At 41.2% G+C, this 25,950-nt stretch overlaps 1 protein-coding gene across 6 annotated transcripts in view; it reads right to left on the bottom strand.

Moving 5' to 3' along the window:
- gria3a (glutamate receptor, ionotropic, AMPA 3a) overlaps positions 1 to 22,666 on the bottom strand; it is a 93,171-nt gene extending 70,505 nt beyond the window's left edge. For 3 of the 6 annotated variants that reach the window (XR_007937158.1, XM_022188332.2, XM_051937715.1), the window contains exons 1-3: positions 22,175 to 22,666; positions 21,600 to 21,758; positions 2,582 to 2,821 (exon numbers count right to left, since the gene is read on the bottom strand). Coding sequence is in view for 5 of the 6 variants with exons in the window: in XM_022188332.2 (XP_022044024.1) it covers positions 2,582 to 2,821; positions 21,600 to 21,758; positions 22,175 to 22,262 (487 nt within the window). In the remaining variant the exon portion in view is untranslated. Of the gene's footprint in view, positions 1 to 2,581; positions 2,822 to 21,599; positions 21,759 to 21,868; positions 21,979 to 22,174 lie in introns of those variants that run through there. The other 3 variants (XM_022188326.2, XM_051937712.1, XM_051937714.1) reach the window with 3 other exon arrangements.
- Between the last annotated feature and the right edge of the window lie 3,284 nt (positions 22,667 to 25,950).

Raw genomic sequence — 25,950 nt, 5'->3', positions numbered from 1 at the left:
GACCCATGTGTGCTGAAGTGTAAAATGTGTTTTTTCTTCTTTGTTTTGCTTCCGTGGCTTCCTCAGTTTCGCTTTTGTTTATCAAGCAATCGATTCTCCAGATGCGACGTGGGCTGCATGAAACAGTGAGAGACTCCTGTCAGAAGTAGCAGTGAGGAGCAAACTCCGCTCATTGTTTCATATTTATCGTGAATATGTCAGTTAGCTTAAATAGTTCAGATCAGCGCAACGCTGTCAGAGGAAGACATCTCCAACATGAAAGCGAAGCTGAACCTATTTGATGTCGACACCATTTTAAATTCCGAAATTAAATGTGAACTTCATGCATGGCTACATTAAGTGATAACTCTGTGGGCATTTTATTTTCCATTACAGTCAAAATCCCATCATACAGATTCAGTTTTGATGAGTAGTTATGCCTTCAAGCTACAATATAAAAAATCTCTCTCATGCGGTGTGATGAAGGGGAGACCATAGTCCACTTCCCAGAGCTCTGGAGAGGATTCAGTCTCATTTTAATGATTTTTCCGATATGACACTGACTTTAAGATGTCTTTGCTTTTGTTCTGATAAAAGGCTCTGTCTTGTTCAGGGACACACATTACACATATCACTGTAAAAATGCCTCCGCAGCATTTTACTGTCACATCGCCTCACAAACTATCAACAGTCACTCACATCACTCGAGAGCCCCCTGCTAGTCCCTCTCAGGCCCTAAATAGAGCCCTCTTCCTATAATGAAGATTAAACTGACATTTGGATGAGTGGCGGCGACAGACCTCCAGAGCCTTGAAGGAGCGGGATGGGACTTCCAGCCAAAGTGGGACGGCTAACTAGCCTCTCAGCAAACACAAGCTGTGCAGCATGTGGGAATCCATCCTAAACTACAGTGTTTACACTGTGTCACACTGAGGAAATGGGCACGGCAATACAGATGGTGGCCCATCAGCCTCGGCGCAGCAAGTGAACAAGGCCAGCGAAGTCAAGCTGAGCTCTAAGGGCCACATCAGGAGACACTTCTGAGGAGGTGGAGTTCACCGAGGACAGGCAATAAACTCGTTAATCATTTTGTCTGCGCTACGCCAGACAACCAATTATCAGCTTCTGCTATCTGCCGCGGAGACACGGTAGCCAGATCAATAAAACCCAGGTTTCCCCCTGATGTTAGAGCAGTAACCGCTTCCTTGTGAGGCCAAACATGACGCTGAACATATACATCACAACTGTGGAGGTGCTGCTGTTCAGAAAGGTCAGACAGACACATACAGCGCCCTCCATAATTATTGACACCCCTGGTTAAGATGTGTTGAAAGCCTTAAAATAAATTACATTTTTATTGCAGAAGCATACTCTCACACTGAAAATTGTAGAAAAATGTATTATAGGAAAATATTAGGTGCTGTTTTGTTGGCAAAAGGGGGTTGTCCAAAGTATTAACATCAGGGTGCTAATAATTGTGGCACACATGATTTGATGTAAAAGAATTATTTCTTAATGTGTGATTTTTTTTCCCTACTGAATAAATGCACTTGAATTAAAGGCTGGATTTTCCTCTTTTTTTCATTGTGGTCCTATATTATTTAGAAAAAAAATGAACTTATTAGAAGTCAAAGAACACATCTTAACCAGGGGTGCCAATAATTATGGAGGGCGCTGTATGTAAGTGTTTTTGAATATTTTAAAAATGCACAAAATGGCTGTATGAGAACAGAGTCATTAGTGAGCAGCAGATTAGGCAGCTGAACTGGAGATGTATAAAGTGAGGCAGGGGGAAGTGAAAAAGGAGTACACTTGTCCTAGAAAATGCTCTATGTCAGTTTAAAAATACTTGGAATGCGCAGGTCTGAACAGTTTGGCACATTTAGGAGCAGCAAGTGCAGCCAGAAAAAAGCATCTCTAATGCATGACCATTTAAACATGTCTGGCACAACATCACACGGTGTATGTTCGCTGCTAGTCTGTGACCGGCTTGTGGTTCAGTTTATAAAAGATAAACTGTTGGCTGTTTCTTCACTCCTCCAGATGCTGACCCTCGGAGGACCCAAGTCTGTAAATAGTTGGCCCACATGAGGGGAGCGGGAGGCCACAAAACACATGCAGAAGTTGGAGGATATTGTGCGCTGTCTTTTATATAATCCAATTAGAACTAAAAGATAATCAGAAAGTGACGAGGATTAGAGACTCAGGCGGCTGCAGTCGCACTACTGCAGCGGATAAGCAGCACCTGTGAATGACTCATTTCTCCGAAGCTGGGGACTATTGAGGGCCTCCGTAAGCAGGATTCAGCCACATAGTGAAGTAATTTAGGATCATTACTGACATAGATTAAAATGTATCAGACTACTTAGAATGAGGCTTGGGGATAAGGGATTTACATATTAAAGACCGATCGTATACACGGTTTAATAACACATCTGCATGAGCAGGGCTTCGAATGCCAATTACTTTTTTTCTTTTTTTACACTTTCCTCCAGCAATGAGATGATCTGCTGCTGCTGCTGCTTCTCATCTGTCACTCCTGAACAGTGGCGTGTGACGTTTGCATAGCGTGAGTGTGTTTTCCCCAGATGGCCGCTCTCACCTCTGTCAGTGTCGTAAAGGTAGACGAACTTCTCCCACTTGTAATGGTCCAGCAGACTGAGAACAGCTCCTCGCAGGCCGGGCCTCATCTGGATGACAAACTGCACGTCAGCATCGATGGGGAAGCTGGGCGTAATGAAGGAGGTGTGCAGCGCCCCGCAGAAGGAGGTCAGCGTGTTCATGGACTTCCTGTCGTAGAAGCCGAAGATGGCGTAAACTCCTCGGGAGAACTGGGAGCAGACTGGGGGCAGAACAGAGAGCAGGTTCAGGTCACGGACAGAAGCAAAAGATTTATGATAAGCTCCACCCTAATTCAGGAAAGATGTCAATAAACACAGCAAAGTGGCCTTTGGAACAAGTTTAAGGTCAAATTTAGTAACATACTGCGAGCTAAAGCTGCTGAGTCCGCTAATAACCAGCGTGGGAGTCCAAACTTTCATGTAAGGTTGAGGTGGGAGTAGAATTCATGATGGCATTAATCTTGCAAAGTGAAGCAGCAGCTCTCTGAATAAATGGGAGCCATGTGGAATGTCTGCTCCCCATGGCCATGGTCTGCTGCCCGGTGCCCTTCACTTCTCCTTCCTGTAAATGCAACCGCTTGGGCAATCAACTAGAAATAATGGAGAAGTTAGTCTATTGGCCACATATCTTAATGGACAAATACCCTGAAACACGAGCATGCAAATGTTGAAGCGCTGGGCTGTGCTGCAGTATAAAAGATTTATAACAAGCCCTGTCTGCTGCCATCTGTGGGCCCATGGAAATGAGCCGCAGCCATAAACACCCAAAAGACATTTGGTCTTACAAGGTGTTAACTACAGTATTTTATTTTATTTGTATGCAATAAATGGCTTTAATGACACCAAACAGGGCTGAATTGAGGACATGACCCCTGCCCTCATGTTTTAGGAATTAACTGAAGCGATGCTCTCGTAATTCTGACCCTCTGCTGCATATAAATCACAATACTGCTCAGTATCACCAATAAATGTCCAATGAGTGCCTTAGTGATTGGATTTAATGAGATGTCTGTTTATTAGAACCAGCAGTAGAAAAAACTTATGAATTTCTAGTAACATTTTAATTAGTGTATGAAATAAGAGTTTAAATAGTCAGTTATTACTTAAACTATGTGTCGGTTCTGAGCCTTAACATTTCAATTAGTGAGGTTATTAAGTATTATATTCTAAGGTCTCAACCTTAATATTCAAAGTTACACAAGTAAATTTACATAAAAAATAAATAATACCATAGTATTTTCACCGTAAAATTGAAACCCGATAGGTAAATTTGTAAACACCAGTGTCATTGTTCTTTCAGTGACTGCTGTTTAATTGTGACAATTTTTGTCCAATTAAAAACAAAAAATATACACATTACAGGATGAATAATTAATCTACCATTTGTAATTCTGTGACTTTTGCTGTTCAAATGCTGCAAGATCTGACTTAAAGTGATCATTGTGACTTTGGACAGTGAGCATTCAGGCTGCTCCTGTGCAAAACAATCAAGAAATTAAAAGAACATTGATCATGTTCGTGCAAAGATGAGGACTTTGTGAATCTTGCAAAGCCAAATATGTCCATAGTTGTTGACCGAGTGTGTGGGAAAACTATAGGAAATGATACAGGCATCTTCTGGGGCTTTATAGGGTTAAATTAATATGTCCTCAGTAATTTGCATTTCCTTGAAAACTAAATAGTTCTAGGGGACAAAGGCACATTTGTAGGTCTGTATCTTTTTTTATTCCTCTACTTGCATATCTGTGCATGCTTTATAGTTCAAAAAGCGCCTTATTTCCTTTCAACTTCATGCAGCCCCTTATTTCAGTCTCTGTGTATCTCTTTAAACTTCCTTCCAATGAATCCTCTCTGTTCTTACTGGGAAGCTTCACACTTATTTTACTCTTTCATTACTCAAAATGTCAACTGCTTAAATACATCCGAACACGCTGAAGTCCAACTCTGATCCGAAATGTGAGAGTGGACAATGCCAGCAACCCACTGGACAACCTTAGCAACAACCTTAGCAACAAAGGATATGTGACAGATGGCTTTATGTGGGCACGAACAAACGGTCTGATGTCAGTTCAGTGGGGAAGTGGAGGTAACAAAGGGAGGGTCGAAACTTTGACCGTGCAAGTCCAGCATCGACTTCTGAATGAAAACAGTCAAATATCATCCAATTAAATTGTTATTTTTTTCTAAATTGAAGATAATGTATTGCAGAAAAGCAGCTGGTGGCCTTATCCATTCATCAGAATTCATGCTTCACACTGCATTAATTCATACTTTGCTTATCGGTAAGAGGTTTTGACCTCTAGTAGGGACATGGAGCAGTTTATTTATGAGGTCACTGTTTGGTTTGTCTCATCATGCACAAAGACACATATAATTGGGGTATGTGGGTGACACGATACAGCTTCCTGTCCCCAGATTGTCTGATCCTGTCAATAGATTAGTGAAGCACAGGGAGCTGCAGCAATGTACAAGCAAAGGGAAAAAAGAAAAACTGTGAGCTAGCAATAGAACATGTGATTAGAATGTTCAAAACACTCATCTAAAACATTATCTTGCTAACTTTTGAGGAACATATTTGAGGGAATTTTACACTAGTAGTGAGAAACTGTATGTTACTTTCGATATACCGTGTTCAAAACAAAAAAGATGCACACATTTTGAACATTTATGACTGCAATCACAGGAAAATGATTTCACAGTTCTGTGATTTCCTAATGTGGTCTGTTGGAGTTCAGTGCTGTATGTTTTTCAACATTTGCCTCTGTTCAACTTGACTTTTCCATTAAGACAACCTTTCAGTCACCCACACATACTTGGTGACTCGGTTTCTGTCATCTTTATCTCTGTGTTTTTATCATCTCTCCTTCCCTTCATTTCCGCAGCCTTCGGCTGAACTCAGCACACACATCAGATATGTGTCTTTAAAGACCAGAGTAAAATTCTTTTAAATACAAAACAAACACAGACATCTACAGAAATGAAAGGCCTGATGCTATAATCAAAAATCTTCTTCTGCACCATTGTTTAATAGGAAAATGAAATGAGAAGGAAAATTGTTAAAAATCACCTCAAGGACTCATCAGCAGTTAAGTAAAACTCCCACTTAACAAGTGGAAAAATGTCAGCGCAAATCATTTCCTTTTGGATTCAGCATGTTTCACAGTTGCTCTTTTCAGGACAACATTATTTATCAGCAAAGAGATCCTCCTCAAATTACAGTCACATTTTTTCTCACAATATTCAGCCCATGTTACCCGCAGAAAAAAGAAGGCTGACATAAAATTAACTCCTCTTAGCTTGTGCGACATCATCCAATTCTATTCACAAAATAGCAGCAATATCTTTTGTTTGTCAAGGTTAAACCGACAGCCTGTTCTCCTAAAGGACTAATGAAATCATATATTTGGGCTCACGAAGCAGTAAGCAGTAGCCAACTACAGTAAATTCCTCTGATCATGGTCAGAAATGATAGGGATCATTTACTTCATTGCAGAGAAGTGGAGCTGTTTTTCTGCCCAGTGCATTTCTGTTTAGAATACTAACGCAGGCTTTCTATGCATGATTAATATCCAACTGGAAAAATTCACCTCTCTTCATTCTTCCATCTTATTCATCACCTAACAAACACCCACATCTGCCTGCCATTGTTGTCAGTAGCTCGCTCTCTCCTCTTCTCCCTCACCCTCTGTCCCTCTACTTCTCTTCAACTCTCACCACCTCGTCAAACTTAACAGGTAGATGCAGCAGCTCCAGCAGCTCCAGCAGCACCAGCGCTGTCATATGTCTTCTCTGGGCTTTGTAGCTTTGAGGGTCTCTGCTGCAGACAGCAGGGGAGACTGAGTCTGTCATAAAACTCGCTGATAGAGGGATGAACCTGAGTGTGCACAGCAGAGCTGAGCCTACAAACTGACTTCTTTAAGCTCTATAGCCGAGCAGAAATAGAGGTGAACTGCAGCTCTCGCCTGAAAAAGCAAACACCAGACGCAGAGAAGAAATCGAACTTTATGCAAATCAGAAAGCGAGAAAGCAGAATCGGACGGAGGAGGACTCACACTGAGATGAGGAGGTGAACTTTCTTGGACAGTCGCTGTATGAGCTGTGAGGTTTGAGAGGATTGGATGCTGCTTTTGGAAAAGCGAGGGCAACAGTTTTGCTTTTTTGTGACGATAACAAATAACCTGTTTATGTATGTACTGCTGCCTGGTGGGAAGTTATTTTTCCGCTGTCTAAGAGCTGCGCCTGCAGCAGTACTGGAAGAGAGGAGAGCAGCAGGGCTTCAGTTTGTTTTCCAGAGGGAGAGGAAGACAAATTTGGTCTCACCCACGTGGGGATACCTGTCCTGCCTTGTGCCGGGGTCACACATTTAGCAAGTGACGAAGGCAGAGGACACAACACAACATGCAGCAGCACAAACTAAAACTGGAGTCACTGCATGTATTCACCATCATTAGTTAACATCAAGAAAAGTTGAAGAATGTGCACTGATGAAGCAGACAGTGTGAATAAAAGGACATATTTTATGACAGTCCATCCAATAGCTGTGCAGCCGTTCACCTAAAACGGCTACAATAGCCCTAGAGGAAAAGTCAGAGGATTACCAAGGTTATTGGAATTCATCATATTGGATCCATGAATTTCTGCAGAAAATTTGGGGCCACTCCAGTAGATGTGCAATATGTGTTTTTTCAGCTATACTTAATGGAGTCGAGCTGACCCTGGCCTTAATAGCCATAAGTTGCCATAAGCAACCAAGGCCATAAAGATATAATCGACCGAGCTGTAATACAGGAGCTCTGTGTTATAACTTAGAGAACGTGACCTTGGGAAAGTATTGCATGAAATATACAATGAGACTTGGAACATGATTTAATGTTCAGGACTTGGTATCCAATACTATCTTCATGCATCTACAGATAGGTGTTAGCATATCTTTATTTGGACAGGTAGAAGTCTTGTTTGTGTACAAATACACCCTGCAAGGAAGAAAAGCTTTAGGACTGGGTGGTATAACACACTTAACTTGCACTGATCATCCATATTCTTCTTGATATCTAGCTTTATTAAATGCTTCTGGCTCTCCTGAAATTTGGCTCACAAGATTTCCATCACAGGCACCACAGAAAGCTGTACACAATTTCACAGCAATCTACTGAATCGCTGTTCAGACTGCTCCGTCTGGACCAAAGTGGTCGATCAACCAACTGGCCGGCATTACCACGCCACTATCATGGCTAAAAATGGAGACACTGATGACTTCTCTATTTCACTGTGTTCTGTGTCGATCAGATACTTTAAAAGACAGAGGGTGAATCAGAAGCTCTCAAGCCTACAATAAGAGAAGTCAACCCATGTCAGCTACAAATTAGTACTTCAGTGCATTAAAACTGCTGTTGTAGCTATTGAGTCTCTATTGAATGCAATACATTATGCTGTCTACATGTGTGTCTATACAATCTTTACTTCAAATCTCATCATGTCAAATTCTGCAAGTAGGTCTTTAAATCATAAGTCTAAACACACACTCATTTTTACAACATTTCTATTTTAAACATCCTGTCTATCAACTCTTAAATTTACAGGAAGAGTTATGTGCTGTAACCTCTTCATGAAGTAAAACTGTGAGAAGAACTACAAACCACTATAAAGCAGGTGGGATCCATTTCCCCTCACGTAAGCTCAAACTTAAGTCGCTTCACTGGGCTATGACTTATTCTTGTCAAAGCAACAACACTGATAGTATTTTGTAAATGTTATATTACAGTACAGCTGCAGGTTACCTCAAAAGGAGAGAAAATGTTGAGTCACAAACAGGGAGGAAACATAATAAGTGCTGTGAGGAATTGGAACTAAACTAAAAGCTATCAAGATCTCTTTCCACTTATATTTTAAAGGAGAACATAAAACGAGCCGGACAGAGGACGCCAACAAATCTCGGAAATGTGCTGACTGACAGACACTCAGTGAATTCAGGACAAGCTGGACACTAAGCTGAAGAGCAAACAGCCAACATCCCTTTGTGTTATTCCAGGTAACATGTTTCCTTTGCATTCTGCCAGCAGCTGTGAGATGTGTCCACTGGACCTGGTGTAAAGGGATTTTGTTGGAGTATTTTTCTCAGTCTGTATCTGACAAACGAGTGAGGTATTTCGACACATTGTCAGGATCAACAACAGTTGTATTAATGTTACCATCAGAGTTCAAAAAGTTCCCCAAGAACCAGTTTTAACCTTCAGTAATTCTGTTTTTGCTTTTATAGTCATGGAGACCATCAGTTTCTCCCAGAATGCACGAGTCAACAGAGACCAAATAAAAGAGTACAATAACTTTCTTTGTGGTATTTATACACATGAATAATACATTTTTCTGCAGATTCCTCATAGTAATCTGCAACCCTGTTATGCAGCAGCAGTTATTGCAATGTGTTAGGATTAAAATCCTAAATAATTTCCAACAGTGTAAGTTAGATTTTATGCTTTTTACCAAATATTCGCCAAAGTGTGACATTTTAATGCACCATTGTTCACAAGCACAAAACAACAAAAGAAAAATAACTCTATATGAAAGGTGTCACTTGAAAGACATGGAAAGGCTGAAAAGTCTGCAGTCCAGATTTCTTCAGAACTGGTGGCAAGAATAAGGTAGTTTTGGACACATCATATATAAAGACAAGTCTAAAATATTTAGCATCACTTAAGGCCTAAACTCTAAGTGAAACCACAAGTCTTTGACGGAACTATAGACCAGTCCTGCATAGCTGCACAGCTCCCTGCTCTATCCATGACTGTCTCCTTTCAAAACATAAAACAAGACGGCATTTGATTAGACTTCTGGTGACATCCTTAAATCCTCCTGTAACTTCCTCAAGAAGCCATTACACTGTCTGACCTTTCAGAATGCTGCAAATCAAAAGATTTTGTTCCTTTCCATTAGGACATCTCAGTCCTTCAAGCCTTTTTGAGCAAAGCTACAACATAATAGTCACAGTGTAGGACACATCAGATGGGAAAATTCAGCATCCAATGTTTCACTTTGAAGACAGGGTGCTATTCCATCTAAATAATGGGAGGTTAGTGTCACATCAGCTTAATCCGTACAAAAGCAAGAAATTGTAATAGCAACAACCCCTTAAGACAACAAAGGCTACATCCACACTAATACATTTTTATTTTGAAATGTAGAACTTCTGCTATATTTACGCATACTGTTCCCAGTACTCCACAGATTTAGGAACAACAAGACGACATGATCATCAATATCCCCCGCCACATGTGATGTCTATGAGTCTATATCCAAAATAGTGATCAAGGGCCATAACTCTGTTAAATATTATTGCACAGGTCTCATTTTCGAACTTGATCAAGGTGTCCATGGTGTGAAGGTACACACCAAATTTCGTAATCCTAGCTGTAATAGCTTCCGAGAAAAGCTGTCCCCTTCATCTCGGACAGACAGACGGACGGACGGACGAAGGGAAGCACGGACGGACGGAGGGAGGGAAGCACGGACGGACGGACGGACGGACGGACGGAGGCCAAACCTATATCCCCCTTTTCCACTTCGTGGAGGCAGGGGATAATAAAACTTTAGGAAATGCCCCATTTTAGTTTGAAAATTCTGGAAGAAAACAAAGACACCAGCGGTGAATTCAGTATAGGGTAGATAACAACTTAAAGGCACTGCTGACCTTGTTGACTATTCTAGCAGCTGTTGTGCAGTTAAGGAAGTCTGTACTCTTACTTTTGCCTGTTGTTCTTTTCTACAACCAAGCAACCAACACCTTGCTTCATGTTTACACCAGCACCCACATGCTCAGTGTATATACATTTTCATGTGTTTATGCATTTGCAGATGTGTAGGCATGCACCGACATTGTTTCTGAAAAGGAGCTAAAATTTCCATCTGCATGATGATTGTTTTTACTGTTGAAACTTCATATTAAAAGAAAAACATATTAGTGTGGATGTAGCCATAGTAGCCTAACAGACAGTCTGCCGTGTTGTAGAATACAATATGTAGCTCTGATTAGTTCCACATAATGTATAACGTGATGTGCAATAATTTGGTCAAACTGAAATGTCTTAGTACTTTTTGGATTTCAAGAAAAACATATTAATTTTGGCATCCGTGGTCCCCAGAGGTGGGTGGCACAGTGCAACAGTGGTGAGTAATTTTGCATCACAGCAAGAAGGTTCTGGGTTTGAACTTGCTCGGAAGCTTGTGTGGAGTTTGCACGTTCTCCCTGTGCCTGCATGGGTTTTCTCTATGTGCTCCAGCTTCCCCTCACTGTCCAGAGACATGAATGGCTGTGTGATTGATGATTCTACATAGGTGCGAGTGTGCATGCTTATCTTGTCCCTTTATGTTATGGAGTGTAGACCTGTCCATAGTGTACTCTGCTGCTCGCCAAATGTCAGCCGGGAAAGGCTCCAGTCCCCTGTGACCCTCTATAGGAGAAAGTGGGTATAGCTGATAGATGGATGCTCCCCAAAGGAACAAGAATGTCCTAATGACTTTGGCGATCCCCTCACTTTTCCTCAAGTGACATCACGAGATTAATCTTTGTGGGTTTGAATGAAATATCTCAGTGGATGAGTCGACCTTTTCCACTGCAAGAAAAGAACAGGTGGCAACATTTCACTGAGACGACGTCCTGCTATTGTACATGTTGGTTCGCTGTTCAAACTGTCATGATTTTTTGGGACACTTCACAGCACTGAGTCTTCATCAGTGTTATCAGTTCTACCTGTGACTTTACTTCTGTGTTGAGCCAAAATGCCAAGAAATCTGCAAAAGCCATTCAAGTCCTCCTCAGGATGAACTGTAATAACTGACCTTTTTATGTATAATTTCTCCTGCACTTAATGAGCAAATACCTACTAAACTAATGGCATTTCTATTAGACTAGTTTAACCTTAGTGTTGAGTGCTATTTAGCCAATGTTACCATACAAAAAGCTAAACTAAGGTGATGATCATAGAAAATCATGGACAGCAAACCTTCATAACATCACCCACAGGTTTCCCCAAGGAACGGTTTTGAAACTGAATGGGGAGATTCAGCCGTAACTAACACTGTCTGACTCCTAATCCAAATGTGGCCAAAGAGATGAAGTGTGAGTGAAGCTAAGGTGTTTCACACAAACATCTTTGAGACATGGACTGGCCTCCCACTTGTCAAAGCAGCCACACCCTCAAAAACTCCTAATGTGATGTCTGACTACCATTTACACAGGTGAGTCAAGTAAATGTTTACCCTCAATACAGTTATCATGAATGGAGAAAAAAACCATAGAGACTGAAAATATTTTGTCTACCAGGCTGTAAGAACACGTTTTTCTGCGGTAAAGTTGAACATTTAACATGAGGGTCTATTGGTACTGACTCAATTTTGGTGCCAACCTCAAGTGTCTATTTGAGGAACGGCAGTTTTTGGCAATTTGGTTTCACTTTTCAGTCCCAAAGGTTGTCAGATATGTACAATATTTAACCTGTTTACCCTCCGCATGTTTATTTTAATAGCTGTTGTGCCTAAGCACAGCATCACAGAGCCATTATCTTGTCTAGACTTTCTGTCTTCTTAGTGTCAATCAAAATAAAATGTAAATTTCAATTTGGCTACAGCAGCTCAGTTCGTACACATTCTTACACACACAGTACTTCAAATTTGTGATGTTAAACTGCTGTATGCAATAATTCAAGTGTGTGAGCTTTTTAAAAACAATTTTACAGCATCTCATCTGTTCTGAGTTTAAAAAGCTGCAATGAAAGACCTGTGTGGACCTGCTGGTTCAATTTGACCATAACAGCAAATGTTTGTTTTAGTGGAAAATCTGACAGAAGGCAGAGTGCACACAGTTAAATGATTTCTGTGTTATGACATTTAAGTGTTTCCCATTTTTATCCACATTACAGTTTGCATTGTTGCGCAATTTGTCTCAGTTGACCAACCACATAGAAAGCAGAGGGCATGTACGGACTGACGGCTGAGTAGGTGTTTCTCCTCCGGCAGTGTTGTTGTATGCTGGCTGGAATTCCCTCTTCTCTACAGATTGCAGCTTTGTAAAAGCGCACTTTTTCTTCCAGTGGGTTACCCCCTGCAGATACTTATTATACACAAAGAGTGGGGCAATACTCGCTGGATTAGTCCTAATCCGAGAAATACAACTGCTTTCAGCCCACATTCTAAAACGACATGACAGAAAGAAACATACAGCAGCGATACACAGATGTGGCCTGTGGCTACTTTTATTATATGAAATATGTATTATATGAAAGAATACGCGAATATTTCACTGTATCATGGTGAAAGCGCTGTTAACCCTCCACCTACACATTCTTTGCATGCACTGCTACAGCATCATCCAAGGACCACTAATACAAGAGATGGAGTGATGCAACACGCTCAGATTAAACAGGTTTCAATGCTGCATATCAAAAAATGTGTGGTCAACAGGGAGTGTTATTTAAATCCATACAATAAATGTACTGTATGGATTAAAAGTAATAATTCAACAACTCTTTTTACAATTTATCAGCTCAAGCCATCTGGGTCTTAGAACTGTAAAACATTATGTCTTTCTATGAACAGATAGCCTGAAGAAAGTGTCAAATATGAATAATAAACTAATGAGGCATGAACAATTTCTTATTTAAAAAAAAGAAAACGTAGCAGTGATGTGATTTTGCTGTTGTACATTCAAGAATGAACTCTGATACAACTTTTCCAAATTTATGAAAGCAGCTCCTCTAAATTATTCACTGCCCTGGTGGCATCTTTGGTTTTCTTTTACATTATTCTGTGTATTCACAGCTTGTAGTCCTTGAATAATCCCAGGTAACATCTAGTGAACAGCAGCAGAGATTTCAGAGGCAGCCACGCTGAAGGACGTTGTGTAAGACTGCAACAAACTGCTGCAGCATCACTGTAGCTTGTCAGTAGTGATCACCGTCGCTCTGTTACAGCGCTGACATGTAAGCACATTCTGATGCACAGGATGAAAGACTAACTGCACATCTCCAGTGGCTTGCCCCCGAAGCTATTCAGTACTATTCTGCCATTTCACAGCATTATGACCAGCCATGGTTGAGCGGCTCAGTGTGAAGAAAACAAGGAATAAGATTCCTTCTTGCCATCGCTCTGAGCTTGCTTAGCAAAATACATGCAGGTTTTTGCACTTGACTGACAGTTATGTCTTCAGTCAACAGGTATTTAAATGCTTTGATTGCCGTTAAGACCATTTATTTAGCATCAGTACTCCCTTGTTAAAAGAAACCCAAAGCATTTATGCTGCATGATGGCTCATGGGTCATATCTTACCCCACAGCAATGGACCCTAAAAGCTCTTATTAAATCCAGGGTCAAATAATCTATTCACGAGTGAAAGCATTGCTCAGAAACAGCATTGTGTGACTCTGGTTAGATAAAATTATATTGTAAAGCTCTTACGTATTTACGATGCTTCCCAATGAAAATGCCATGACAAATCTGAGGATGAGTACTTGTCAGTTCGGTGCAGGTCATCCAAACTGACAGGACTCTGGCTGCAGTAGCAGCGACTCAGATATTTTTATCAGTGCATCGTGATAAAAGGACACGCTTTTGGGTAAGTGTCTCTTTCTGTTCAAGGGCTCCTAAATCCAGAGAATCCCTTTAAAAGTTTTCTAATGCAAACATGTGATCGGCCAAGTATCGAAGAAGAGGTAGAGAATATGTTTCTCATGCCGAGGAAGCTTTCATAATTGAATTAAGACTTTCACAATGTAGCTTTGAAGCCAGGAGTGGACTGTTTAGCCCTCTGATGACCTCACTGCGATGTTAAGAAGTGGTTCCAATAATCATTTATTCTTTGTACACGCATTTATTATTCCAGCCAGAGTGTGGATTAAGATAGAAACTATTATGAAGAACATTTTCCCTCAGGCCAAACAATTTGACAACCTTATGCCTGATGCTCATGCATCATTCATGACTTGCTGGTTTAAATGAGGTCTCAGAGTTAAGATGAATCCAAAGTTGTTATTCATTGTTTGGTTACATTCCAGAGCGTTTGTTTTGCTATAGCAAATGCAACAAAAAAATTATGTAAAGCACTGCCAAATTGACATTTACTTTTAGATATTACAGTATGTTCAAATGCTCTAATGATCCAACTAATAAAAAAATCCTCTGATGAGCAATTTGTTTTCTTCCAGTAACCTTACAGCTGTATTCTGTATTAAAGGAATTGTTCCACATATTGGGAGATATACTTATTTGCTTTCTCGCCGAGAGGATAAACTTTTTGATGAGACAAACTTTATTGTTCATGCAATTAATATGAAACTACTGCCAGTAGGTATTCAGTGCAGCTTAACAGAAAGGCTGGTAGTGGAGGGAAACAGCTAGCTCCACCCCATCACTCCATGGTACCAGACAGTACTTCTAAAGCTCACTATTTAATATGTTTCTACCAGTGGTGTAGTGGTCCCTGGAGAAGTGGGTATACTCTTAATTTTCACCTTTTTTTTAATTAGTCCAGAAAAACGCCCTGTTTTAGAAACAGTGACACAGAAGACTACTCTATTCAATTTATTCAGTCATTTCTACTTGCCCACTATTATAAAATTATCATGACTTGATTAGGAGCAGTTTGTAGTTATTACTGGTCACACAAGCAAACTGGATTAATGTAACATATATTCATCATGAGGCAAACATGGTGTTTCAGTTACTTTTGAACATTTATTTAAATAAAATACTTCAAATATGAAGTTGACAGTACATCCTTGTTCATATTTCATCATGAATAAAACCTCAATATTATTTTAGGTCGAATCTTAAACTACCTGTCCCCATTCTTGTGTTTTTACTTACTTTAAAATCAACTACCAGCCTAGAGGTTTTCCCACATTATCCCAATCTAGCTAGCTTCAGACTTACGTTAGAATAACGTTAGCCTTTCTAAACGTTAGTCAGGCTCGGCCCGACACTCAGTTTAACCCGTTGCGCTTCAGTGTCCCGCCCGCGGTACACTTTGAGATCTGCATAAGCAATTTGCTAAATGTCTGAAACTGCAAACGCGGTTATACAAACACTATACGCCGATGGAAAGCTTAGATTCTCATGAATCCGCCGGTATAAACCACTTTCAGATGTGATTACCACAGCGGGTAATATAAACACATTTGTCCGACAAACAACGAATATCCATCCATCCGTTCTCTGTACACGGCTTCAACGTACACAGTGCGACTCACATTTCCGGGTTCATTATTACACACAGATGAAAATATTCCACAAAAAACGGCCATAATCCAACCTTGGACATCCAAACGACACAAGCCAGTAAACTATTTTGTCCAAAACATGTCTTGAAGACGGTATATGATCCACGAATAGGTCATTTTCGAGGAAATGCACCTCACGATGCGCGTCCAATATTCCCTGTATTTCTCGTCATATTTTTATTTACAAATAGAATATTAGCGATTTTTTTGTACTGAAAATGGCTGGAATTGACTGCAGCTTTAACCACTGGCGACAAAATATCCTCTCCTTGAAATGTGCAGTCATGTTGCCAGTATTTTAAAACAATGATTCATTTGGAAACCACCTTAAAACTTACCTGAGAATTATATCGTTCATGAAAGTAGGTTCGCTCGATACGTGTCACTCACTTGAAAGGTGTTTATTCTGACTTTCTCGCATTTCCGCGCATCTTTCAAGCAGACCTGTCAATCAACTGGAGTGCCACAGAGGTGTTAGCAAAATTTTCCTCTGTATGACCCGCCCTACTCTGCCTCTGATTGGCTCATCCCTAAAGTTAACCAATCGAATCAGTGAAGGTAGCATGTACCAGCCAATTACAGGCAGAGGAGGGTTGTTCATGGCTTTATCATCCTTAAGCAAAAGAGGGCTACCTGGCACACAGATATTACTGAATGATGCGCACCAGGGAGCATTAGAAGTGGGTATACGCAATGCTAACTGAAAAATAAGTGGGTATACGCCGCATACCGCCGTATACCCTGGACTACACCACTGGTTTCTACTGTTAGCCAGGCAAGCTGTGAAGATGCTGTAGAGAGGGAATGTCCCTAGTCAGAATGTAAAACCACAATATGTTTAGGTTTTTGTAATGATTAACAAAGAAGAAATATATATTTCCCGTCTTCGTGCTAAGCTACACTGTAGCATCATATTTACTAGTCACAGTGGCAGGTCATTCCAGATGTGCTTCTCCCTAGGAACATTTTCCAGTTCCTCCTGAGGAGATGCTGAGGCATTCCCGGGTCAGATGAGATATGTAATTTCTCCAGCAATTTTTGGGTCTACCACAGACATGAGGGGTCACAGTTGCTGGGCGTATGAGACTCAGCAGTGTCATGACAGACAACTGGCAGGTGCTCTTTAACAGGAATCACTACACAGGCTTCACCCTCCTACAGCTACACAAACACCGGCTGCACCTGATTGGATGAACACTTTACTCCGAGGCTGCCTGCTCCTGGATTTTAAAATGGACCAACACGGTAAACAACAGCTTTCTCTTTTCCTCAACAAAAACAGTTCACCAAAATGTCTTTCTAAAAATCGTGTGAAAACCAAACAGCTGCCGAATCTGTCTTCATTTCAGATCGATAAGGGTAACGAGAAAAGTTTTTCTAAAATTTGAAGATGCAATGAGTCCTGCTCATTTCCATAAAGCAGCCTTGACTTTATGGAGAAGAGGAGCAGGCAACCTGACGGCCTGTCTGTCAAAACACATTGTGACACTACCAGTATGCATTCTACAGCTGCTTACGTAGACAATGAATGAGAAGCGTTCAAGTGACGAATCCAGTGGACGCATAACATGAGGCTGCTTGTATTTTCATCTTTCGGTCACTACCCAGAGCTCATGACCACAGGTGAGAGTTGGAACGTAGATTGAGATAGACTGCTGTGTCTTCTGACTCAGCTCCCTCTTCACCGCGACGGTCCGTTACAACACCGGCATTACTGCTGACGCTGCACCAGTCCGCCTGTCCATCTCACGCTCCATTTTACCATCACTTGTGAACAAGATCCCGGGATACTAAAACCCCTTCGCTTTGGGCAGCAACTCAACCCCAAGTCAACACAAGAAGTTGAAAAAGCACATTTCCCAAAATTGTGAACTGCTCCTTTAAATAATATACTGAACACCTCATACTATTGCAAACATTCAGTACACACAGGCAACTATGAACAATGACTTTCACACCAAGAGAAGGTGATCCTTTCACTTTTTGATACAGCTCATTTGCACAAAAAAAAAAAAACAAACACTCACATTAAAAGTTGAATGTGTGCCACCACTTCTCTATCCACTGCTACCATTTTTACTATGAAAATAACAATGCAAACAAATAATAGTAATAACTAATTACTATTACTAATTACTATTGGCCACTAATTTTACAGCTTTGATCACATATGCACCGTTATCTCATATCATTAAAGTTGCATGCATAGTTTTTCACAAGCCAAACGTGCATATAAACATTGCAAAAATGAAAAAAAAAGTCCAAATACGGCACTGCTGATGAGTAAAAGTATTCACCACAGTGTTAACAATGCAGAAGAAAAAGAAGAAGAAGAGCAGAAGGAGGAGGAGGAGGAGGAGGAGATCTGGCTGCATGAACTGGTCTGTGCTGCATTAGTGGGACTGTCCGTTGCCTACACACTGAAGTGCTCTAACATTAGCCTCTGTCTGAGCAGCATCACACCAGTTGAGTCATAGCAGAGGGAGGATAAGCAGCTATAAGAAACACTTTAATGAGCAGCTCTGTGTAATATTGACATTTTTTCAAATCAAAGTTTTCTTCAAAGTGCACTCGAAAAAATCTACAGGCTGGGCTTTCAAGGATTTCAGGGAGGAATAGTACACATGGATGCACAATCGATCAGAAATCCCAAATCATTTACGTGCATTTCACGTGAATTATTCCAAATTAGAGAAAGGCTAAACAAGCTTTAAGTAATTATACGTTAAGTAAAGGCTTGCCTGTTGCTACATCCACAAACTATAATCCCACATGCACTTGGTTCAACTCGTCCCTGATTACCAGCTCTGCCTCTGCTGTCTCTCCCCGCCCTGACCTCAGTCTTAATGGATACAACCTTCCCATTTCTGCATTTATGCACACAATCAGTCCTGGCCCGCGGCAAGGTGTCACATCAATACATCCTGCAGCTTCACTCCAGCCACAAATTGGTGAGATAATAAACACAACGGCACAGTGAAGTTCTCTTTGTCGGAATCAATTCAATCAAGTCGCAACAGCTAGGAATTATCTGCTGCAAATGTATCTTGGGTTGTTTGCTGGTTTGTTTGTTCACTTTCATTTTCTGCAAAGCAAAGTGTCAAAAGTGAAGATTCAGCGTCTTTCACCGGAGGAAGTTGGAGAATCTGCCATATATTAGTAGAGAGGGACTGAGACAGAGAAAATGAAAGCTTGGTGGGGATTGATTTTTCCATACTGGAGAACAAACTGGAGCCACACACATACGCAACTGCTGGACTATGGCCTTCCACCTATTGATCCTCACTGCCAATAACACAGTCATTTGCCATCAGGGATTTGTAACAGTCATTATATACCGACCCAGCTGGAGGACAGCATCGTTGTCCTGCTTTATTCCAGTCACAATCTATACAACTAACACAACAAATGAGCTCTGAGCAAAAAGTAATTACTCCCATCCTTTTTTTATTCTCCCTATTGTTGGTTTCATACTAAAGAGGGAGTTAGGCAGAAAATCCCAAAGATCACAAGCAATAAGCAGATTTAAAATCTCAGTCATCCTAACACTTGCTAATATTATCAAAATTGATGATGTGAGCTGTGGGAAAGCACAGCGATGACTAATCTGTAGTTCTTGCCAGAATAGAAATGTGTCAAATCCTCATCATCACATTCATTTGCTACATCACCACCTGCCAGGCGAGCAGGGCATTATGCAATGAAGACTACTATAATAAGAATTGTGTAGTTTGGTGCATTTTGAAGCCATCCCTTTATCAGAAAATGGCCTGGCTGGTCTGCATAATGAGCTGCTCACTGGTCTCTTTCAGCTGGAGAGCACCGAGCTTAGCTTGCATCAGCTTATCTCGCTGAAATTAATCCTCCTGATTATTGTGTTTTACCTCTTATCCTTTACAGAAAACCCTTGAGCTTCTTTCAAAAACAATGGATGCAGGTTTAGTCAGTTCTGGCTGTGGACAAACTCTGTAGTTAGTGCGGTAGCCCTGATCTGGACAAGCCAAGCATGTAATTTTCAGCTACTTCCTCGGCATTTACTGCTGAAGTGCCCTTGAGCTGAGCACTGACCCCACAGCTGTTTCATTGTAATTATCCAACAGCCGACAGTGCAAGGTTGTAGTCCAACTGGGTAGCGTCAAGGTGTGAGCGTGTGAATGCGTGTGGACCTGCAACTTCTGCCCAAAAGCCGCGAGCAAGCTAGAAGTTGGCGAGTTCTGCTGCGCTCACCAACAGCTGCATGACCTCAACAGCATTCTTTTAAGGAAAGCTGAGACACAGTTGTGCAGTGGTGTTCAAATTCTTCTTTTTTTAGCCTCATTCTCACTTCATTAGGTTACACCACCATCTCTGCAGCAGCTGACAGAGTTTTGAGAACTGCAGCTGATCCTCAAGTGTGAAGTGTGAAGTGCAGTTGGTAGGAAGAAAGATAACAAATTAATTCTCCAGGCACAACTTGGTGCCCTCCATGGCAGCTGAGGGATTGGTAGACCAATTATGAAGCTATTTCACTCTCCACGGCACGTCCTATCAAGTCCATCATGTTTGTGGGGATGACTACATGAATCACAGCAGGATACAGTTGATACAGTAGACTATGTATCCATCAGAGGTGTAGCTGTAAGAATCTGCCGCCAGTAGGGCCTAATGTGATATTTCAAAGCTTTATCAAAAAGGACTGAAACTCATACTGCACACACACTGAGGTGGACATATAGGTTACTATGACAGCCCTTCAAAGTGGCATTTAGGAGAAAGGGAGATCAAATGCAACAGTTTGAGCGACATATCAAGCATAACCCACATCAATACAACTTTCAATTTACACCTAAGTGGCTGTACAGACAATAATAGAGCTGGACAGCAGGTCAGAAAAGGAATGTGCTTATGCATATTGCATTTTTGATGACAAAAGTGTGCTTCAAAATAAAAAGAAAATAGAAAGCGCATATTATTTTTCATTTGATAACAGCAACGCTTTCTTTTCTTTAATCTGCATCTTGATAAATGTGCCAAAAAAATGCTAAATGTGTGACACAAAGTGCCAGTGACAGCTCCTCATTCAAATACAAAGGACAGCTGGGATACTCAATAAATGCGGCTTATCATTTTGGGTTTGTTTTCCTCAATTTCTGGCAATAGCGACTCCCATTACTGTTGCTCTGTTTGGATGCGTTTGTATTCTTTGATAAATTATTAATATCACCCCATTTCGATCATTTTCACACCGTCCCTATTGTAAAGCCTTTAGCTGATATAACAACCGGACATTTCAAGCCCCGTTATCAAAGTGCTGCTCGTCAGCTTCTCCGGAATTACTGAATTACGCTGTTTACAAAATCACTGTGTTTGGCCAATTAGAGGCCATCAAGCTCTACCATCCAGCTGGTGAATTCTGGATGCCACTACCGAGGAGTCTGAGCATTAGGCCAGAGACTTGGCAGGTGGCTGCGTTGTTTTGTATTTTTAAGAGCATCCATTTCACTCAAACTACAATTTCAGCTCGTAAACATCTGTGTAATTTTTGAATTGGTCTGCCAATGAGACAATTAAAGCCAAACTGATTTTACATTCTGTGTGCCTCGATGTGTGTGTGTTTGGACTGACTTGAACACCAGCCCAGAACTCGCAGCACTTTTGCAGCACTTTTGGGTACAATTTGACAAATAAATCTGAGGTTTCTTGTTGCTCTTCTGCAGAGGAAATAAAACAGGATGTATGGTGTGGAAGTACTCACAGGCATGGGTGACAGAGAAACTGTTGGAGGACTCCAGGTTGTCAACATTATAATTGAGGTGGAAGGGTTTCTCTGTCACATTCTGGTTGGTGTTGTACAGCTGGACAGCAAACCTGAAGGCGCTGTGCTCCTGCACCGTGGAGCGCATGAACAGTCCACCTACAGGAAAGAAAATGTCACATACAACAGCGCTCTAATTAGTCCATTCCCAGCATGCACAACACTGCACATATTCCATCTCCACTTCCCATGATAGAGGTATCACTTACTTAGAGCGTGACTGCAATGACACACAATTACGCATCAAATGACAGCTGCATACTTTGAGAGAGCGAGCCCAAAATGTGTAAGCATCCCACTCAACAAGGCACTGCAGATACTGAAAGTCGCGTTTTGACAATTTGGATCAACTCTGTTTTTCACCACAACCGCCCACAGAGCCGCGCAAAAGCCTACAACATTCAAGCTTTTATGAGGGAGCGAAGTTGGCAAAGAATTACGCAAAATAGTCCGACCTGACTGAGACGTGTCCTATTTAGACTGAACAAAGACGCTGGCTATCCCATTGAACTTACCAATGTTGATTTGGTTTGGAAAGCCAGCCAGCGAGTCGTCCAGAAAATTCGCCAAAACAAGGACCGTCGCTAATGCGCGATGCCACATTTTTCTCCGAGAAGTGCGATCAACTCCTGGCGCGGATGTGACAGAGGAGCGGCAGGGAGAACCATGTACACGGGCTTGGACGCAAAGAAATCCACAAGATGCGGCGGGTCTCTCTCTCTCCCTCCCTCTATCTCTCTCTCTCTCTTTCTTTCTCACTCACTGTGTGCACCCACGTTGAATTTGTGCCAGCGCAACTGCAGCGCCAGCCCTCTACTGCTGCTGCTGGAAACCTAAAGCCAGTGTTTTATCTCAAAGATGGTGGTGGAGGAGGCAAGAGGAGGAGGAGGAGGAGGAGAGGGAAAGCGGAGCTCCTTTTGGTGGATAAAGACCATTGAAATGGGCCAGAGAGAGTGAAAGAGAGAAGGAGGGAGGGAGTGAGAGATGGTGGGGAGGAAGGGAGAGAGGGAGTGAAGGGGGGGCGTTTATCAAACTTGGTCTGACGTTGAATTATAATAAGAGCAGCCTCCCGTCTTCCTCCTCACGTCACTGCAGAGTTGGTGTGTGTGTATGTGTGTGTGTGTGCGTGTGCGTGCCTGCGCGCGCGCGTGTGTGTGTGTGGTGCAAAGGCAGAGCAGCAGCATGCACTCAGTGTGGACCAACAGGAGATATTGCTGACTTGTATGCATGCATGTTATGTTCACTGTGTGTGTGTGTGTGGAGGCCATGTAAGGATGCTGTCTGTCTGTGTCTGTCTGTCTGTCTGTCTGTCCGTCCAGTCTGTTGTGTTCATGTGTGTAGGAGCCACTAAAGCAACAGCAGCAGCAGTCCTGCACACTAGCAGCATAAGCCCAGTCTGTCGCTTGCAGGTGTCTGAGTACAGAAACTGTAACCGTGGTCGCTAATGCTCTGATTTATCGCTGTTTAATCACTGGCTGCCAAGTGGCCTAACTAATGCTATATATTAGAATCCTAATTGACTTACTTCTGCTAGTCATTCGGATTCACACTCTTTTTTTTCCGTCTTGGCAACATGAGTAGTTGAGGCAGGAGGTCCAGAAGCAACAACCAGATTTGTGGGAGGTGGTCAAAATGTGGGTTCCTTCTGATGAAATCTTGTGTGAAAAATCTTCTCTAAATTTCCCAAATCATCGATGTTTTTAATTCATTACTGAGGATGAGGGTGAATTATCCCACTAATGTCGTTTTCAAACAGACTTCTGCACAAAGTAGCTGTATTTTCCCCCATTTAGCAAAAGATTCACCCACAAATGCAACCTGCAAGATTTTTAGGGCTGTTTATACAGCTTTGGAAATAATTACTAGACCACCTGCTGTTTTCGTCTTACAGGCTTTCACCACTGACAATGTTGTTGGAAATTTATTGAGGCGGTTAATCAATTGCAGCATCTTCTAAAAGACATGAAAAAGAATCTCATAGTAATACTTCATGCAGCGAGTTGTGTTAAAAATATGAAATACTGGAGCTGCAAATGAATCCAAATTTCACACAAGATGGACGGAATAATTTCTGGACTCACCGTTAAGTCAACAGATGATTCAAACTATTTTACTGCTTAAAAGAAAAGAATTGCAAGACAACAAGAAGGCATCTTTTTCTTAATACAGAGAGATTCAGTGGAAGAGTCCGTGTAAATCTGCTTGGAATCTGCAAAATAGCAGCCGCTACAATCTAAATGGGAAAAAATGCAGTTTGGCTTCATGAAAAATTTGAATGGAAGATGCAGAAAACAGTAGTTTATTAATCATTCCTGGATCTGTATTTCTTGGGATTATAGTTTAACTCTTGGCAGATTTAAGCATTAATTTTATAATAAGCTAAACATTAAATGTGAAACATTTGGAGGTACATTGATGATTGCTACTACATAGAGTTTTGGTTTGCTAACACTCAGCACAATATCGAAAATTGTCACTCAGTAAAATGATGTTTGGTATTCAAGCTTTCCCTGTAACGTGAGAAATGTGGATGAAGTTCATTCAGACCTGCAGCCACTCCCTGTTTAAGATTTCTCATCTTACAGCTTCTCGTTTTGAGAACCATTTGATGAAAGCCTGTCTCATACATCAGTCACATAAAATAGATGTCTGAAGAGTTTTTTTGTCCAAGACACTAAAATCAATAATAACTTTAATTATTTAGCACCTTTGTTAAACAAAGTTTCACAGTGCTACAAAAGGTAGACATTAAAATAAAACACAAACTACCTAATGCCTGGAACTACCTACAACAATGCAAAGAATTAAAAATAAACAGAAGACCTGAGGACTGTTTTTTAAGCAGTGTTGTACAAGAAGACACTGACTGACTGAGTTTCTCTCCATTCAATAGCTTCAGGGCATGAAGACTGGATCACTTCTAGTGATAAGATTCAGGAACAGTTAGAAGGTTCCTGTATGAAGATCTCAAACAGCAATCAGGCTTAGAGATCACAAATGTAAGTTGGCTCTTGGCTGTATAAGGCTTTAAAAACAAGCCTTAAAATCAATCGTTAAACTAACTGAAGTCCAGAAAGAATCGGAGCAACGTGGTCACTTCTACTGGAACAAGTTAAAAGTCGAGCAGCAGCATTTTTGGATTAACTGAAGACTGTGAATGTTTCTCTTAGTGATACCAGAGTAAAGTGTTTTGCAGTGATTGCGTCTGGAGGTGATGAATGCATGAATGACCTTTTCTTAACCTGAAAAAGAAAGAGAGGATCTGACCTGAGAGATCAGTCTAAGCTGAATGAAACAAGACTGCATGACCTTTGTCACCTGAGCATTAAAAGAGAGACATGAATCGAAAACCACTCCGGGATTTCAGGCCTCTTGTTTAACTTTGGCGGCTAATGGAGTGAAACCAGACGTGAAATGATCAGTTTTGTTTCCAGAAGTACAAGCAGTGACGGTGAGGAAATTTTTGGTCTTTTAGCATTTAATTTCAGTCATGACAGAAAACACTTATCAGCATATTAACAATGTATATCTGAGTGCACATTACGCACACACTATTGTGTATCAAGGCTCCATTTGATAGTCTAAAGAAAGCACTGCGCTAGCTAGAAGGACTCTGACTCACAGAATACTAAATATGATAAGATGCCTGAAGTTTGCATCATTATTAAATGTCATACAGTTGGCTTTTTGTCCTTTAAACTGTCTGTATCTCACGCAGACAGCAAAATATTAACAAGCAAAGGATCAGTGCAGACAAATCTTTGAGCTTGCAGAGAACCAGCATGTTTGTGGTTTAACACAGTCCATCCAATTACTACACCATCAGCATTGCAAAGGGGTTACTCTCTCCCTCGGCATCAGAGTCGCATGACAGGAATGGGGATCCTGAACAAAGTGGAGCAGTTTCATCAGAGCAGCGTGCAGTCATCTCCATCACTTCACACGTTGATAGCCAGGTAATCTCAGGCCTTAAAAGTTAATAATGTCAACAAACCTGCAGCTAATCTGTTGCAGTAATGAAAGCTGCTGTTCTACTAAAGCAGTTGTGCTTGATTTGGAATAAACTCCACTAAGTTGATGTTATTCCTTTGGCTTTTTTTTTTTTTACGGCTTCTCATTTAGAGCTACCACAGCTCTATTTACGCCCATCGAGATCAATAGTCTGCAATGTCTGCAGCCTGGGCTAAATGCAGCACACAGGGTTTTACCGAACAACCCCACCAGAGTAAACATCTAAACAGCTGTCTTTTAGGTTTACAGGTGATTTTCAGTCTTTGGATTTCAGTACTTT

This window comes from Acanthochromis polyacanthus, chromosome 17 (genome assembly GCF_021347895.1).
Source record: "Acanthochromis polyacanthus isolate Apoly-LR-REF ecotype Palm Island chromosome 17, KAUST_Apoly_ChrSc, whole genome shotgun sequence".
Classification (NCBI taxonomy): domain Eukaryota; kingdom Metazoa; phylum Chordata; class Actinopteri; family Pomacentridae; genus Acanthochromis; species Acanthochromis polyacanthus.
Note: the sequence above shows the minus strand (reverse complement) of the source record. Positions and strands in the feature narration are given on the sequence as shown.